General features: G+C 45.3%; 1 protein-coding gene across 1 annotated transcript; it reads left to right on the top strand.

Annotated features, from left to right (window-relative positions):
• The first annotated feature begins 3,120 nt into the window (after nt 1-3,120).
• On the top strand, nt 3,121-17,571 carry TMIGD1 (transmembrane and immunoglobulin domain containing 1). Its single transcript, XM_062216883.1, has 6 exons — nt 3,121-3,217; nt 5,419-5,697; nt 11,235-11,513; nt 15,397-15,500; nt 16,406-16,446; nt 17,018-17,571. The coding sequence occupies exons 1-6, from the start codon at nt 3,136-3,138 to the stop codon at nt 17,019-17,021; spliced, it is 789 nt and encodes a 262-aa protein (XP_062072867.1). The 5' UTR covers nt 3,121-3,135; the 3' UTR covers nt 17,022-17,571.
• Nucleotides 17,572-17,774: the final 203 nt, after the last annotated feature.

Raw genomic sequence — 17,774 nt, 5'->3', positions numbered from 1 at the left:
TGGTGCAGAGAAGCTGGTGGGCCAATGCTCAAGCTTCCTCCCCCTCAGGAGTTGATTGTGAGGAGCATTCCACAGAACTTGCCAGAGGGGCCAGTCCTCAGCAACAGCTGCCCACAGCAGAGACCTGTTCATTAACGCATTCTTCATTAGTTTCCTCCCTTCCCAATCCTGCCTCCTTATTGTGGTTCTAGGGATCACCTTTAAATAAGTTTTGTCTCAAGATCTGCTTTGCAGGGACTCGGAGCCAAGACATGAATGCATTGATCAATCCATTTAGAAACAGTAACAGTAAAACACATTACTCACCCATAGGGGAGTAAACTCACAATCTATTTTGCAGATGTTTTGATCCAGCCAATAGGGGCTGCTCTTACTTATGATTCTTGCTTGAACAATGTTATGCCTGCCCAGCCTATATTAATAGTAACAGCTATTGCTTACTAAGAGCTGCCTGTGTGCAGCTTCCGTGCTTCATTTTAACCTCACAATGACTCTTTGGGGAGGGTGCTATCATCGTTCCATTGTATTGATGAAGCAGTTGATGCTCATAGAGGTTAAACAACTTTTCAACCACTTAGCTGGTAAGAAGCAGATCTCTTGCTATGCTTAACCAGTGTGTTCGTTAGGTGTGGATAACCCTAGCTACCCTTCTAGTCTAGTTTTGTATAAAGGAGAGTGATATTATTTGCTTGGAAATAAAATTTGCAGTTAACAGTAACACAAACGTTTTTTACCCATGAAAAGAAAAGGCTATCCTCAATGGCTTGTTCTTGAAAGTGTAATTCAAGGATTCTCCAATCAAGTGAGAGCCTTAAGGGGATCAAGTTCTCCCCTGCTGTGCCTGCTTGGCACAGTTTCACCCTGGGCTGTGTTGCAAGTGGTTGACCACACCTTTCCAGCATTGTTTAATTTGTGTGGAATCTTCTAGTGCTTTTGACTATTGTGAAAGGCAAACCCCTCCTTGGACGTGTCCTATCACAATCTGCAGACTATCAGATTATCACAGCACAGGCATCTAACTTGAGAACAGCAGGAGTCGATGAGACGTGCTACAAACTGCGGCACAAGTTGAGGCTTCCTTGCAACAACACATCCCTGTTCGTAATACCTGGCCCCACCTAGTGACCCAGGCAGTCATGAAAACTTAGATGGGAGGCAGATGTCCTCCTTGTTATGTCTTCCCTAAGAATCCATAAAGAGAAACAGACTTTGAACCCAGTTTATCTCAACGACATGACCCTACTGTCATAAAGTACTCAAATTCAAGTATTATAAAGGAAAGTACCAGGGAAAGGATTCAGGCCTCCTAGACCGAGGAACAGTGGGCCGAGGAACTCAGCTCCTCCAAGCTCTGCGGGTGAGTGTAAAACTGTCTCCTCTAGCAGGTAGAGAGTCAGGAAAACTATAAGCAAGTCAAGTGAGGGGCGTGCGTTTGGAAAAGTTACCGTCTTGGTGGAGTGGAAGGAAAGAGAAGAGCTCAATTCTCCCCATTAATAGGGTAGCAAGAGGCACACATTCTCTTTTTATTGAGCACCTACTGGGGAAAGTGTTTGAGAAAACTCTGTTAATGACCAAATTCTGAAATCATCCCCGTTTACAGTGCAATCTATGGAAATCTTTTTGACAAAAATTTAAAATTGTGAAAGAATCCATATTCATACTAATTGCACCTTACTTAAAAAATGATGTAAGCTTACCAGCCAGAAAGGCTGAGCCTGGCAGGAATGGAACTTGCTCTTGTCAGGACAGGCTTGGCACAGGAGAATAGGAGGAGGTATGTTCCAGCTCTTGAAAAGTGGCATTTGTGTTAAGGGGGAAAAAAATCTCCCAAGTTACTAAGATCTATGGAATGGCCAGGGACTAGAGGGATTACAGGAGCTTCTTTTTGTTATTGTTTAATTTTTATTTATTTATTTGATAGGCAGAGAGATGGAGAGAGAGAGAGAGAGGGAGAGTGCACCCTCATTCTCTGGTTCTCTCCTCCAGTGCAACAGTAGGGAGAGAGCCATGGCCAAAGCTGGGAACTGGGAATTCAATGTATATTTCCCACGTGGTGGCAGGAACCCAACAACTTGCATCCTGGAATCTGCATTAGCAAGGGAGCTGAAACCAGGAGCCAGAGCTGAGTATTGAACCCAGGTGCTCCAATAGAACCCAGGTGTCTGAACTGCTAAGCCAGATGTCTGCCCCAGCAGCTTCTGAAGAGGGAGAGTAGTAATCCAGGCTGTCGGGTGGTTGAGAGTCAGTCTTGGGAGTCCTGAATTCAAATCCTAGCCTTGACATTTGCTGTCTTTGTGATCCAGGGCAAATGACCTCATCTCTCTCAGCCTTTAGAGACCACCTCCGAGGGAGGTTGTGGAGGCTACTCGATTGAAAATCACAGTAAAGTGTTCAGCACGGTGGCTGCTGCCTAGAAAGCATCCTGCAAGCGTCTCTACAATATTTGTAACAGTTCTTTTGAAAAGCAGTAATGAATATGTTTTTTCCCCAGATGAAAGGAGAGTACCTTAGGGAGAGAGATGGTAGGAGACCTTTATCATTTACTGTTGTTAGTCCATACTGGGTCAGTGGAAGGAGTGCTATGAGGGGGAAAGCAAACAGATGAGCTTTTAAAACTAGAGGCTGCATTTCCACTGAATCTCAGTTCTAAGTATACATCATTTGAATCTGTGGGATTTGGAATAATCTCAAAAACTCTGTTATCGGAGGACAACATTACAAAAATGACCCAAGAGGCTTTCCAAACAAGAATTAAGTTTGTTCAGTAGGGACCATGAAGAAAGTTTCCTTTCTCTTTTTGGCTAAAACGACATTTTGTCAATTTCTCTAAGGAAGACTGCTTTTATCTTCTCTGGGGCTGCCCTAATGCTGCCCTATATCTCATAGCCTATTTCCTTGTGGTTTTCTTCTTGTTGACTTAAAAACACTCCTTAATGCTAAAGGTCCTTTGAACACCACCAGATGAAGGTTGTTTAATTAAAAACTAGAGGTAGCACCATCATAGCTGGGCTGATTCATCTGGGCTTTATTTTAAATGCATAAAGACAGGAGGAATGTTCGGAAACTCCTCGTAGACCAAAGTACAGAAGCAATTACACTCTTTTCCCTCGGTAGATCCATTTGAATTCATTAAAGATGGCCTGGATGAGCACCGGTCTGTTGCGAGTGTGCACTTTTCTCCTCTTACTGATCTTGTTTCTGCCATGTGAGATGATGAGTAAGTGAACATTCTTTTTTGGCCTCTTTTTAGATAAGCCTCAGATTAAAAACGTAATCAGGGGGCATTGGGTACATCCTTAAATTCCAAATTGGAGCAACAACACAGTTGGTAGGATTCAAGGATAGGGGTCAGAAAACAGAATACAAAATTTAGCGAGAAAATAGACGTTTCATGGTTCTGCATGTACAAGGCAGGGTTAAGTATTCTGTTTTCTCCAGAACCACAGCCAGACGTTTCCCACATTTTAATGTGTTCCATTACGAATCCCACCCCCACTCTTCTGTTGATTCGAACATACCACTTAGCTGGAAATTTTTCCTGCATTCGCTCCCACCCCAGCCTGGGAGTGGTTTCCTCTCCCCAGATTTGAAAAGTAATACACAGTCTTTGTGGAAGCAGACAATCTATAAAACAATAAGGAAAAGAGTAATCCCCTTCCAAGTCCCCTCATGCAGAGATAGCTACTCAACATTTCAGTGTGTATTCTTCCAGATTTTGAAGAAAATGCTAGGCAACAATTCCATTACTGATACTAGAAGTTTATGCTTTTAGAAAGAAAAGGTACTGGGATTACAGAATACACGAGTCTTAGCAAATGTCACCTGGGAGGCGGGTTTTTGTCAGCTAAAGTTCTTCTGTAGCTTTCATTACTTGAATCAGAAAAACAAAAACTGAAATTCCACTACACTACTATGAATGGATTTCTAAAAGTCAGAGGTAAGAAAAATTCTGCCACACCTCTTAACTATCCACTCCATAAAATGTTACCTTCTTGCAAACCACAGCTACTTAACATCTTTTTGTTTTACTACACTGGCAAAACTTCAGAAGGCAAGACACAATTTGTCTAAAATCCTATCATCTAACCAGAAAACTGTTTTCAAATCAGTTTTTGCCTATTGGATTATTATTGAATTTTATTATTATTAATCAATTCTGATCCATATTTAATTGATAGAGATGTAATTTATATTCTGCCTTTTCAGCTAATGTTATGTCTTAAATATTTTCCCTATTTGCTGTAGTCCTTTCTTTTTATTTCCCCTTTCCAATCCCTGGCTTTCCTACTTCCAACCTCTTAAAGAATATACATTCAGTCTGGTAAGTATTTTTCCACTTTTTTTCTCTATTTTTACATTTTTATTGATCTATCTACTTGAGAGGCAGACAGACAGAGAGAGCTCCCATTTCGTGGTTCATCCCCCAAAAGCCCACAACAGCCAGGGCTTGACCAGGCTGAAGCCAGGAGTCAATAAGTTAATCCAGATTTTCTGTGTGGGTGGCAAGGCTTCAACCATTCGAGCCATCACCTGCTGCCCAAGGGTGAACATTAGCAGGAATCTAATTGGAAATAGAAACAGGACTCAAACCCAGGTACCCCAATATGGGGTGCAAACATCCGAACCAGCAGGTGGGTCAAACGCCCACCTGTCTATTTTTATAAATCTTATTCTCTACATATAAGCTCAAGCCTTTCCCTCAGAATTTATATTTAAGCAACCTGGAAGCTTAAAAAACCAAAACAAAACAAAAAAAAAACACAAAAAACCCTGATGCCCAAGTTGCATTCATGTCAGCTAATGAATGTCTGGGGTCGAGAACCAGTCACCATTTCTTTTTGAAAGCTATCCAGGGGATTCCAGTGTACTGCGAAATTTGGTAACTAGTATTTTAACTTTTTTTAAAAAAGTTAATAATTTTGGGATATTTTCATTATAAAATCATATAGATCAATATGACTGTGGTTTGTTGTACTTACGTAGCATAACTCATTCAATCAATCCCCGCTAGGGAATGGACCTCTAGGTGATTCCCTCTGTGTTTTGTTTTGTTTTGTTTTTTGACAGGCAGAATGGACAGTGAGAGAGAGAGACAGAGAGAAAGGTCTTCCTTTTTGCCGTTGGTTCACCCTCCAATGGCTGCCGCGGCTGGCGCACAGCACTGATCCGAAGCCAGGAGCCAGGTGCTTCTCCTGGTCTCCCATGCAGGTGCAGGGCCCAAGCACTTGGGCCATCCTCCACTGCACTCCCAGGCCACAGCAGAGAGCTGGCCTGGAAGAGGGGCAACCGGGACAGAATCCAGTGCCCCGACCGGGACTAGAACCTGGTGTGCCGGCGCCACAAGGTGGAAGATTAGCCTGTTGAGCCACGGCGCCGGCCCTCTCTGTGTTTCTTAATAGTTTCTCCCCATCCTCCCAGGTTCTGTCTTAACCGTGAATGGTAAGACTGAGGACTTCACGCTGGACACTCAGCCTGGTGCCCTGGAATCTCTGGAATGTGCCGTGCAGAACCACATTGAGGCTGAAGAACTTCTCTGGTACCGAAACGAGGGGAGAGTGGATTTGCAAGCAGGAAACAAAATCAACTCTAGCTCTGTCTGCGTCTCTTCCATCACTGAAAACGACGACGGAGTCAGCTTCACCTGCAGGCTGCAGAGGAACCACACTGTGTCCGTCTCAGTGGTGCTGAACGTCACTTGTGAGTGAGGGGCGAGGAGCTGCTGCTCAGCCGGTTACATCCCACCACGGAAAGTCATTGTTCGCTTTTAGCTCTTGCTGTTGACACATTGCTCCGTAGGTGCTCCCACAACAAAGCACAGAAGTGCTTACTTATTTCCCCACACCGTGAGCACTGAATAGCCTCAAATTCTAAGAAGTCGCTATCCTCATCTGCAATTTTATTTTCATTTTTAAAGTTAAAAATGAAATGGTTCACATCTCCCTAAATGAATCGGCTATTCGTGTTTCTTTCTTTCTTGTAAAATATCTGCTCCTGCTCATGTCCTTTATCAAGTTTTCTATTGGGCTATTTGCTTTTTTTTTTTTTTTTGGTTCATTTGTAAGGATATTGTAAATTGAGGAAATTAGCTGTCATTTAGGATTCTAAGTATTTCTCGTATCTATGTTTTGATTTATTTTTTATTTAAAATTTCTTAAATGCTTGCTCAATTTTTATATATTCATTTATTTGAGAGGCAGACACAGAGAGAGAGAGAGTGTGTGTGTGTGTGCGTGCGTGTGTGTACTTCTATCTGCTGGTTCACCCCCTAAATGCCTACAATAGCCAGGGCTGTGGAAGCTCAAAGCCGGGAGCTGGGAACTCAGGCCAGGTCTTCTGCGTGGCTGCCAGAAATCCAGCTACTTGAGTGATCACTGTGGCATCCCAAGGTCTGCACCAGCGGAGAACTGAAATCAGGAGCCAGAGCTGTTTTGGAACTGGGTATTGTGATATGGGATCCAGCAAGTTAACAAGGCTAAATCTCTGCCCCTATTTCTGAAATTTTAAATTATTATTTTTGTCATACTGGAATTTTAAGCACTTTGATATTTTAAATTACAAATATTTTTTAAATAAATCTTTATTTTTTAAAAGATTTATTTATTTATTTGAAAGTCAATGTTACACAGAGAAAGAAGGAGAAAGAGAGAGAGAGGTCTTCCATCTGCTGGTTCACTCCCCAAATGGCCACAATGGCTGGAGTTGGGCCGATCTGAAGCCAGGAGCCAGGAGTTTCTTCTGGGTCTCCCACACAGATGCAGGGGCCCAAGGACTTGGGCCATCTTCCACTGCTTTCCTAGGCCATAGCAGAGAGCTGGACTGGAAGTGGAGCAGCCGGGACTCGAACCGGCGCCCATATGGGATGCTGGTGCTTCAGTCGGTGGCTTTACCTGCTATGTCACAGCATTGGCCCCGATATTTTAAATTACTATCTCTCCTTCTGTTTCCTAACTTTTGTGTTCTATTTAGAAGGTTCTTCATTAGATGATCTTTTAATTACCTGAAAATCAAAAAGGTGAAGTTCATCATTGACTGTGTTTTTTTTTTTTTAAGATTTTTATTTATTTATTTGACAGGTAGAGTTATAGACAGTGAGAAAGAGAAAGAGAAAGGTCTTCCTTCCGTTGGCTCACTCCCCAAATGGCGGCCATGGCTGGCACTGCACTGATCCGAAGCCAGTGCTTCTTCCTGGTTTCCCATGCGGGTGCAGGGGCCCAAGGACTTGGGCCATCCTCCACTGCCTTCCCGGGCCACAGCAGAGAGCTGGACTGGCAGAGGAGCAACCAGGACCGGAACCTGGCGCCCATATGGGATGCCGGCGCCACAGGTGGAGGATTAACATAGTGAGCCATGGCGCTGGCCCCTTGACTGGGTTCAAAGTATTGGTAGCTCATTGATGGGACTACATGGCATTTGCAGACCATCAGATGGTCCTGTGTCAAATGTCAAGTGATTGTGTGAGCTGTTTGGGTAGAAACCTGGTTCTGTACCAGGGAGGTGTGCACGGTGTGGTGAGGGGTGAGGTGGGGTAGGATGGTGGTGTGGTATGATTTGGTATACAGAGCTCTTGGCTTGGAACCTGGTCCTAAAAGTCGAAACCATTTGACCCCAGGGAGCTCAGCCAACTTCCCTGTGAAGACTTGAGGCTGTTGCTCCTGAGACACGGCATGGAGAAGCTGCTGAGGAGCCCAGCTCTGCAGAACACTGAACCCTGCAGGCCAAGCTTCTAGAGGGAATTATTTGCGTGTTCCCAAGCAAAGGAGCTTTGTGCTTCATTTTCAATGACTTTATTTTATTTTATTTTATTTTTTTAACAGTCAGAGTGGATAGTGAGAGAGAGACAGAGAGAAAGGTCTTCCTTTTTGCCATTTATTCACCCTCCAATGGCCGCTGCGGCCGGCGCATCTCGCTGATCCAAAGCCAGGAGCCAGGTACTTCTCCTGGTCTCCCATGCAGGTGCAGGGCCCAAGCACTTGGGCCATCCTCCACTGCCTTCCCGGGCCATAGCAGAGAGCTGGCCTGGAAGAGGGGCAACCAGGATAGAATCCAGCGCCCCAACCGGGACTAGAACCCGGTGTGCTGGCGCCACAAGGCAGAGGATTAGCCTGTTAAGCCACGGCGCCGGCCTCAATGACTTTATAAAATGTGAGTTTTAGCAAGTTCCCTTTGACTACCCTGGTAGAATACAGACTATCAGAGGGCCACAGAGGTCTTGTACGAAGGCAGATGAGGAGACTGAGGCCCACACTTGGAGCTGAAACAGAGCCCAAGCTCCCAGGCTCCTGGTTTAGTGCTCTTCCCACAGTACCTTCTTAAGGGAGATATGGCAGAAACACCAATAATGTGATTGGGTGGCTTAAAGGAATTGTTTTGTTTTCCAGCCTCAATCTACTGTGGAAATCACCTTTATAGCAAGCTCTTAAACATCATTCTTGCTAAGCACATAGAAGGGTATACATACTCATATGGAACCAATTGGTCAGTAATTCACAGTAATGATAACTGACAGCAACACATCAATTAATAGACAAGAATGAGCTTATAAACGGGATGAGTATCATGTACAATCCAAGTGAAGTATTATTCATGTTGTAAAGAACAAAGCAAAAATAAACTTAATGGGAGCTTGATGCTATGCTGCTTGGGGGAGGGCATAGACAAGCAGGTTCTCTTGTTGACTGTTGCTAAAGGTAGAAACTAGACCATCTGTTTCATATCCTATCAAAGTCCAAAGTGTGCCTACTCCATGACCCTCATTTCTCCTAGATGTTAACCTTGGAGAAATGCATGCCATGTCATGTGTATGCAAGGATGTGTATTTTAGCAGTGTGTGATATTTTTTAAATAAAACAGCCTAATGCTCATCAAACTAAAATGATCAAAGAGTCATATATTAAATGATCGCACTCTAGACAATGGGATAGATATTTATGGTTCAATGTAGGTACATCTCAAAAATAGCCAGAATATTGAGGGAATGAGGTCTTTTATGTAAACCCTTCCTGTGCTCCTCAAACAATACCATATATTTCTGATCGAGAACATATACTCTAGGTATAGAAAGCTTAAACAAAGTAAAAGACCTGGAAGAATTAGCTGCAGTCTCATAGCAGTGTCAATCACCGGAAAGTCAGGAAGTAGCCAGGCTGCAGCCAAAGAACCTGATTTGAACTTTACTGATTTTTTAAAAAGGGAATATTCAAGTACACCTGCTGCAATTAAACATCAATTTTAAATGGTTAAAGGGAGCAATGAGTAGGATCTGTCCATAAGTGTAACTGTCTATTGGTTACTGTGTCCTCTCTTCCAGCAGCTTCCTACATATCTGAATGCCATAGAGCATCCTCGGTGGGAATGGGTGCAGAATTCAAGCTCATTCCAAAGAGCAACAAAATGTCACTCTTCTGGGAAAGTTATTAATAGCGCAGCCTACTCAGGGTCTAATTATTCAGTGTGTAGATTACACAAACTCCTCTCTTCCTCCGTCTCCACCTCTCCCTCCCTCTCCCTCCCCACTCTGCAACCATTTTATTACTCTTCTGCACCTTTGCAGGCAAACACAAAGGACGTAGAGAAGAGGGGAAGCCAGCTCAGCCATTTCTCCCCTGCCATGTTGGAAAGTGTTGGTGGAGGCTGAGGGTTGTAATTATTTGGTGAGGATCAGTGTGTTTGACTATCCATGGGTCTACCACTGTCCGTATCGTGGAGGGAGTGGGTAGCTGTTTGCATGAAGGGGAGCAAGGGACCCACTCACCTTCAAAGATGAAAGTTGCCACGGTTAGGAAACCTTGTGCAAGGGGGAAATCATTCACTGATGAAACCTTAGTGTGCCTTGGTAAGTAGGCGGCCAGGGAAAATGTGACTGGATAAAATGCCAAAATAGAGTGTGTGAGTGACCCTCCACCACCACAGGGATAATAGTAGTTGGCACCATGGTGGATTCTCTACCAGGATTTTCTGGTTTAATCTTCAGGTATTACCCCATTTTTTAGATCAGGATACTGAGCACGTGGCAAGTAGAGAACTGTCTCAAAGGCATCGTAAGTGGTGTAGATGAAATTAGGCTAACGGCAATGCCTGCTTTCCTGTTATTGTGCTCTTATGTTTAATTTTACTTTATTAATTCTCAGAGATCAAGGACCCCAGGCTCATAGTCTTGGGAAGTATTACAAATTGCCTCCTTGGGTGTTAATTGTTAAATTAACAACAGGAAGCTGGCGCCGCGGCTCAATAGGCTAACCCTTCGCCTGTGGTGCTGGCACAACGGGTTCTAGTCCCAGTTGGGGCACTGGATTCTATCCCGGTTGCCCCTCTTCCAGTCCAGCTCTCTGCTATGGCCCGGGAGTGCAGTGGAGGATGGCCCAAGTGCTTGGGCCCTGCACCTGCATGGGAGACCAGGAGAAGCACCTGGCTCCTGGCTTCGGGTTGGCGCGGTGCGGTAAAGGAAGACCTTTCTCTCTGTCTCTCTCTCTCTCTCTCTGTCCACTCTGCCTGTCCAAAAAAAAAAAAAAAATTAACAACAGGAGTCACTATGCACTTACTTCCCATGCAGGACCTCTGTCCTCAATAAGTTGTATTATGAGAATTAACTGTAAAACTTGTTCTCAAATTGTGTGTGTGTGTATGTGTGTGTAAATTGTTGAAATCTTTACTTAGTATAGAGTTGATAGAGTTGGTCTTCTGTGTATGAAGTTAACTGAAAATGAATCTTAATGGAGAATGGGACTGGGAATGGGAGAGGGAGGAGGAGGTAGGGTGGGAGTGGGCATGGGAGTGCGGGCATAGTGGGAAGAATCACTGTATCCTAAAAGTATCCTAAAGTACAACAATCCTAAAGTTGTACTTACGAAATTTGTACTCCTTAAATACAAAATGTTTCTTTAGGAAAAAACAAAAAAGCATAAAAAAACCAAAATTGTCTCCTTGGTACAGATTCATTGTCGTATCTATTATGTTCACAATCATGTGCTGCTTCCTGGTTTGTCTTTACCACACACTGAAAGTTCTAGGAGCTTTGGAATCAGATGTGCTATTTACCCTTGCCTGCCTAGCTCCCAGCCCAGGGCCTGGCACACAGTAGGCACTCAATACTTTCCTGTCCAATGAATGAAAGACTCGTGCCAATGGCAAATTAGTCAAATGAGCCATCCGAACGAGACGGGCCGGAGGCAGGTCTTGAACATGGACAGTGGACTGCCGCTGTGCTCTAACCCAGCCTGAACTTTTGCCTCTTGCAGTCGCTCCTCTCCTAAGTGGAAATGACTTCCAAACAGTGGAGGAAAACAGTGACGTGAACTTGGTCTGTAATGTGAAATCCAACCCCCAGGCCCAGATGATGTGGTACAAAGAAGACAGCATCATTAACCTAGAGAAAGACCATCACCGGATCCAACAGACGAGTGAGTTTCTTCAGCTGTCAATCAGCAAAGTCAAGAAATCTGACAATGGGACCTACCGCTGTGTTGCAACTTCCCCTCTGAAAATGGAGACCAAGGACTTTCACCTGGTTGTTAAAGGTAACTCTTTGATACTCAGTATAGTACAAAACTTAGAATAGATGTCCTGTGTATTTTCACTGACAACGAATGATGATGACCATTACGATTAGTAGCTAGGGTTTTCTTTAGATAATTATCCCTACCCCAAGAAGTTTCCACTAAGAATTCTACTTTTTGGATACATATGCCCAGTTCACATAGGATACTCCTTCTGTTCTTAAGATTTGTTTCCAATTTTAGTATATGTGTTACCGAAGCAAGCACAAGATTTGTTTTTTATTTGAAAAGTGGAGAGAGAAAGAAGTCTTCCATCCACTGGTTCATTCCCCAAATGGCTGCAATAGCCAGGACTGGGCCAGGCTGAAGCCAGACCAGGGACTCCCTTTGGGTCTCCCATATGGGTGAGAGGAGCTGAAGGACTTGGGCTGTCTGCTGCTGCTTTCCCAGGTGCATTTGCAGGAAGCTGGATTGGAAGCAGATGGACTGGGACTCCAGCTAGCACTCAGATATAGGATGTGGGTGTTGCAAATATCAACTTAACTTGCTGTAAGCAATGCCAGCCCCTGGACACTGCTCTTTGACCCAAGAACCTTTTCTAGAATCAAATGCAGAAAGCAACTCTGGTTGGCTTTTAGAGAACAATGCTTTCATGAATTTTCCTGGGTAATAAGGTGTGTAGGAACTGAACTTCTGAGTTCACAGCCTAACCACAAACAGAAGTCAGATGTTAGGGAAGAAAGATGCAGACTGAATACAAAAATAGATCTCTAAAATTGCTCTTAACTCTGAAATTCTAGCCTGTCACCTAATCAGATGAGGGCCTGGAAGAAACTAAGGAAAAAAAGATCTTTTTCTTGGCTTCAGATTTCCTCTCTCCAGGTTTACCACCTCTGTAATGACAGAAAACAAATGAGGCTCTGAGCGTTTTCCCCTTCTCATGTTTCCTGTTCATACAGAAAGAGAAAGGTGAGATACCTGGGGTAGCAGATGCAGAGTACACTCACGCACACATGGCCTGGGCCTGGGCCAGGGCCAGTACCGGCAGAGCAGCCAAAACAAGCTGCGGCTCTCATATCTTGTTAGAACAGTACTCACTTTGTCATTGCCTCCGGTACCCACTCATCGCCTTGCTTGCCAGTCCACAGGAAGCCAGCTGAACCCCTGTCAGAAGTGCTGGATGGTGGGACCCTGGGCCATCCTGTTTTCTCCCCTTTGGAGGGGTCTGGGACATGAAGAGAGCGTCTTATGGGGAAGAAGAGGCACTGTTGGTTGAATGCCCATCGCTGTGATTTCTAGCATGTTCTGTAACTCACCCTGCAGAGCAGTGACAGCTTGCCCAGGGGCTGCTTGCCTTAAACGCCAAACCCACAAATATCCCAAGTCCTTAGGGGACAGAGCAATGGATGGGGCACCCCGTGGAAGCCTGTGGCTTTTCACCTCTCCCAGGACCAGGAAAGTGTGATAAGGTAGCCTCTCCTGCCATGCCTCTTGATTGGCTGGAAGAGCGCACTTGGGGACTGGGGAGTCCTATCACCCCTCTTGGTTAAGGAGAAATCATAACTGCTCCATGTCACACACAAAAAAGCAATTGTGTGGCAATCAGCACATTGCCTTTTAGGTGGGCAGAAACTTGTTTTGGGTGGAGCTCTTCCAAACCAACTTGTTTTTCTGATTTCTCCTGGCTTTGTTACTTCCTGGACTGTTGGCTGCCTTCATGACATCAGCGCTCTCAGGCAGAGGGCCAAGCTTCCCACGAGCCTCTCCCAGCCTCACTGCTCAGTGGGATCGCCTCCAAATGAGGCCACGCAGAGCCGGAAATGACATCATGGATCTTTCCTGAGCATACAATTTAGCCCACGTGTTGAAATTAGTGAATAAGGTGGTCGGGGTCGGGGTGGCTACCAGGTCTGATTAAAAATAAGCACACCAAAGAGGACAAGAGGAGCCGTGCAGTTCGTTACATTTGGCAAAGTCACTTTCAACACAAACTTGGACTCCAGAGTGAGCCAGTGGCTCAGACAGCTTATTTCAGCTTGTTTATGGAAGGAGAGCTGTCACACGTGGCTTCATGGTATTCGGCTCGGTAAACATATTCCAGCGTGTGACTGAGTTCTGGTTTCCTTTCCTAATCATCCCACCTCGGCTCCGCTTTGTTTGACAGCTGTCCTTGGCGTGCAGGTGGAGAAGGCTCCCAGGATGGTGAAGACCCTGTAGTGTGTCCCAGAGCTCACAGCTACTGGAGATCCAGGGTTTAGCAAAAGAGGGCTCATGGAGCAAAACTTCTCCAAAGGGTTGGCATGACCCACTTCTTTGCAGGAATCACTTTGAGGAACAGCGTAGACAGAGAAGAAATGTAGGCTGTTCACTGTCTCCAACTATCCTGAGTAGGAGCTGGACACAAAATGATTTCATGACAATTGACTGGTGTGTTGTGTAGATATGGGGGATGAATTCTATTCCGTAATCTTGAGGCAGGGCTTGAGCTTTGAAGTTAGATTGATCTCAAAGAGGCTCCTCTTGGCCTTTTGTCCCTTGTATGACCCTGTCTTCGTCAAACAACTGATCTCGGTCTTTAGGTTTTGTATGTTTTATTTCTGTCCCCGACACCAGAATATGAACTCCACGAAGGCAGAGGAGGCTTCTGGGTCTGTCCTGTGGTTTGCAAGGCTGACCACAGTGCCTCACGCCCATTAGTCACTCAGTAAATATCTGTGTCTGTTCCTCAATCCACAAACTTGGTGGTTCACGCCTTATTTCCTTTAAATTCTCAAATGGTATCTAAGCCGTGATTGCAGCCCGTGGCCCCCTTCCTTCAGTGGCATCAGATCCCAGGTAAGGTCGTTGAAAAACTTGGACAGGTGTTGTGGCACAATGAGTGAAGCCTCCGCTGGGAGACCTGCATCCCACATCCTGGTGCCGGTTTTGGTCCAGGCTCCTCGGCTAGGCTGAGTGCCCGCCCACCAGGCAGCCCCCTTCCCTGATATCTTCTCATCTGCTTAAGGCACCATCACAACACAGGTGCCAGGGACTCCACTGCTCCCTCAGCCCTGGAGACGCCTCTCTCCTGCTTAGTTGAGAAAGCTCTGCCCCCTTTCTCTTGTTGCTTTCAAAGCCTTCCTCCCTCTCTTTCCCTATCTGGGACATCTCCTAATATCTTTCAGGCTTTTCGAAAGATAAGAAAAATACATTGACTCTGACCTACTTCTGGTTTCTGTGCCACAGAACTTGTGGATGAAGAAAACATCCATGGCCTGCTAACTTGCTTTGGGGGAGCTATTTGTATTAGAACTTAGTCTTCTGTAAAAGAGTGAATTGAAAAGCTGCCTCTGCCAGTGACTGGTTCTGTATCTTTGGACAAGTAGCCTAATCTCTCAGCCCCTAATTTCTCACCTGTAAAATGGGACAATAATACCTACCTTTGGGGGTTGTTGGGAGCACTTAGTTAAAGAAGATGACACAGGGGCCGGTGTCGTGACGCAGTAGGTTAATCCTCTGCCTGCAGCACTGGCATCCCATATGGGCGCCAGTTCCAGTCCCAGCTGCCCCTCTTCCAATCTATCTCTCTGCTATGGCCTAGGAAGGCAGTGGAGGATGGCCCAAGTCTTTGAGCCCCTGTACCTGCATGGGAGACCAGGAAGAAGCACCTGGCTCCTGGCTTCGGATCGGCGCAGCTCTGACCATTACGGCCATGTGGGGAGTGAACCAGCAGAAGGAAGACCTTTCTCTCTGTCTCTCCCTCTCACTGTCTGTAACTGTAACTCTCAGATAAATAAAATCTTTAAAAAAAGATGACACAAATACAGGTAGAGTGCAAGGTACTGTGTCTGGGACAGAGTAGAAACAAGGAAGTTAGAAGCATATACATATTTATTCTTGTTCTCTTGTTTGTCATTTCCAACAGATAAGACGGCGAGAGTACCAATAGAACCCATTATTGCTGCCTGTGTTGTGGTCTTTCTGACATTGTGCTTTGGAGTTATTGCTAGAAGAAACAAGATATTGAAGGTATCAGTATTCTAAGCTATTTAGGTTAAAAGTCACCCAAATGAAGGCAGAAACGTGCTGTATAAATAGCTTGCACTGGGAGTCATTCTCGGGCAAAGTTGAGCCTGATCTCTATGGTGGGAGCTAACATGGACTCACTCAAGGGAATAAAACTTGCACATATATGATGAGTATAGCTTCACAAAGAATAGAAGCACATATGGTCATGGCCTGAATGAAAACAGCTGTGGTGGTAGGGGTAGGGAGCTGGGGCTGGTGTGTAATTCCTTGTGCATTTCCCTTTATTGGTGCTGTGGTGCCTGTGGATCAACAAATAACTATAGGGCGGGCCCAACTGCTCTAAACTTGGACACCGGCATGCTCCGCTCCTGACGCGGCCACGCGCCCCAGCTGCAGTGGGCTGGTGTTTGGATTGCTGAGCGGCTAGCCTTGCTGGCCAGCATGATTCAGGATAGGGACATGCACAGGTTAACACCGTGCCCTTGACTCTGCCATTAGCCCGGGGCCAAAGGAAGGCAGAGATGGCAGGGAGCCTCACAGATGGCAGTGACAAAGATGTCCCAGGCTGAGCTCCCCATTCAGCAAAGGGCACTTGCTCTGAAACACATCACCCGATGTTATTCAGGGCAACAGCGTCTCCCGAGGAGAAACTCATCCTGCCTTCTTTTCCAGTACAGAGCCATGTTTTTCACATAAGAAGGAAATAGCCAACTGCCTACGAATCCTGGAAGCATCCTGACTCAGAGTTAAATCTTCCCTAAGATCAGTGAAAACTATTAATGTGGCCAAAGCAATGAGAGCTGAGCCAATGCCTGTCCCTCAGCCACCTCGGTGCATTTGGAATGTTTATCCACAGGCCTTGGAAGATCCAGCAAACTCATTGCCCTTGTTCTGCTTGTTTTCAGCTCTTCCTAAAGGAGAAAGACTCTCAGAAGGAAACAGCTCTGTGAGTACTCTGGGGCTGGCATCATTTCTATAATAGTGGGGCGCAGCGGTGTGCGGTGTGCGTTACCAAGCCTATTCCAGGCAAACTCCTCCAGAGATGGGAGGTGCTGGAAGGTGAAGGGGTTCAGAGGAGAACGCGAGGCAGAGGAAAATCGGTCTCCACTTTAGAGAAAGACAGGTTGGAAGGTTGCCCAGAACTGAGAACACCTTTGGTCTCACGCCCACTCTCTAAGCCAGTTTGTCCAATGCTTGTGCAACTGCATTGCCACACAATGCAAACAACTGAGAGGGCCTGCCCTGGGGGAAGCCGGGCATCCTCCCTCACAACAAGGTCAGGAGCCGCATTCCTCCTCTGGAATCCTGCCTGCTCTTTGCAGCTCTCTTTAATCTGTCTGCTCCAGCACAAGGGAAGTGTGCCCTGTTGGAGCCTCCAAGAAGACAGAGATCTGTAAACTACAGTGCCCAGCAGCAGCAAGAACAAAGGCGCTCTGTCAGAGAGTGTGGGTCTGGTCCTGAATTGTCTTCCTTATTGCTACAATCATCATGACAATTAATTTCTTGGTTCATTTCAGATGAGAAGGCTGAGCTGCCATCTAATACAAGAAGAGTATGACATCAAGACACACAATGTGTATAGTCCCATCTGTATTTGTTGCTATGATTAAATTCATCCCTGTCAAATTGTCAGAGGTTACGAAGAAGAAGCGTTCACTAATCACTTCCCAGTGGTTGTTATGACTAGCTTGGTATACGCATGGAACGTTTTTATGGAGACAGATGCTCGGAATGAAAAGATTTCTTTACCTCTTCTCCTTGAAGTATCTATTAATGAACTGAGATTGTTCCAAAGAGATTGGTAATCATTTACTATCTGGTATGGACTTTTCTAGGTAGAAGACTCACAGACATTGGGGTTTCACAAATCTGTGCCATTTCCTCCCAAAACAGAGGAGGGGACAACACAGAGTGATCAACTTTTTAAATTACCAAGAAGGCAAAAAAATAAATAAATCAACCAATTATCCTCCACTCCCACTGTCATTTCATAAAAGAAATGTTCTCGGACTAAAAAAAGAAGGTAGGATAGAAACTCCAGATATAAGGCACTTCTTTGGAATAAATTTAGAATCATGAAAAACTCCGCATATGTCCTTATTTTTCTCCTCTCATTGTGGTTGACGTGGTCAGGAGATTTGTGAGCTCTGTGCACGGTGAATGTGCGTGAGGCAGGGGAGGTGAGCTGGCCAGGGTGTTCCCCCTGAGTCGCCTTTGCCACTTTTTCAGTCGCTTGCACAGCTCTTTCTGTATTGATTATGAGTCAGCTTCCAC

The sequence above is a fragment of the Lepus europaeus genome, chromosome 18 (genome assembly GCF_033115175.1).
Source record: "Lepus europaeus isolate LE1 chromosome 18, mLepTim1.pri, whole genome shotgun sequence".
Lineage (NCBI taxonomy): Eukaryota > Metazoa > Chordata > Mammalia > Lagomorpha > Leporidae > Lepus > Lepus europaeus.
Note: the sequence above shows the minus strand (reverse complement) of the source record. Positions and strands in the feature narration are given on the sequence as shown.

What these genes read in the sequence shown, in the direction of transcription:
- TMIGD1 (XM_062216883.1), top strand. Translation starts at nt 3,136, where the DNA reads ATGGCCTGGATGAGCACCGGTCTGTTGCGAGTGTGCACTTTTCTCCTC. An exon ending in AGTGGTGCTGAACGTCACTT is followed by an intron (nt 5,698 to 11,234) that starts GTGAGTGAGGGG and finishes TGCCTCTTGCAG; the next exon opens with TCGCTCCTCTCCTAAGTGGA. An exon ending in GAAGAAACAAGATATTGAAG is followed by an intron (nt 15,501 to 16,405) that starts GTATCAGTATTC and finishes GCTTGTTTTCAG; the next exon opens with CTCTTCCTAAAGGAGAAAGA.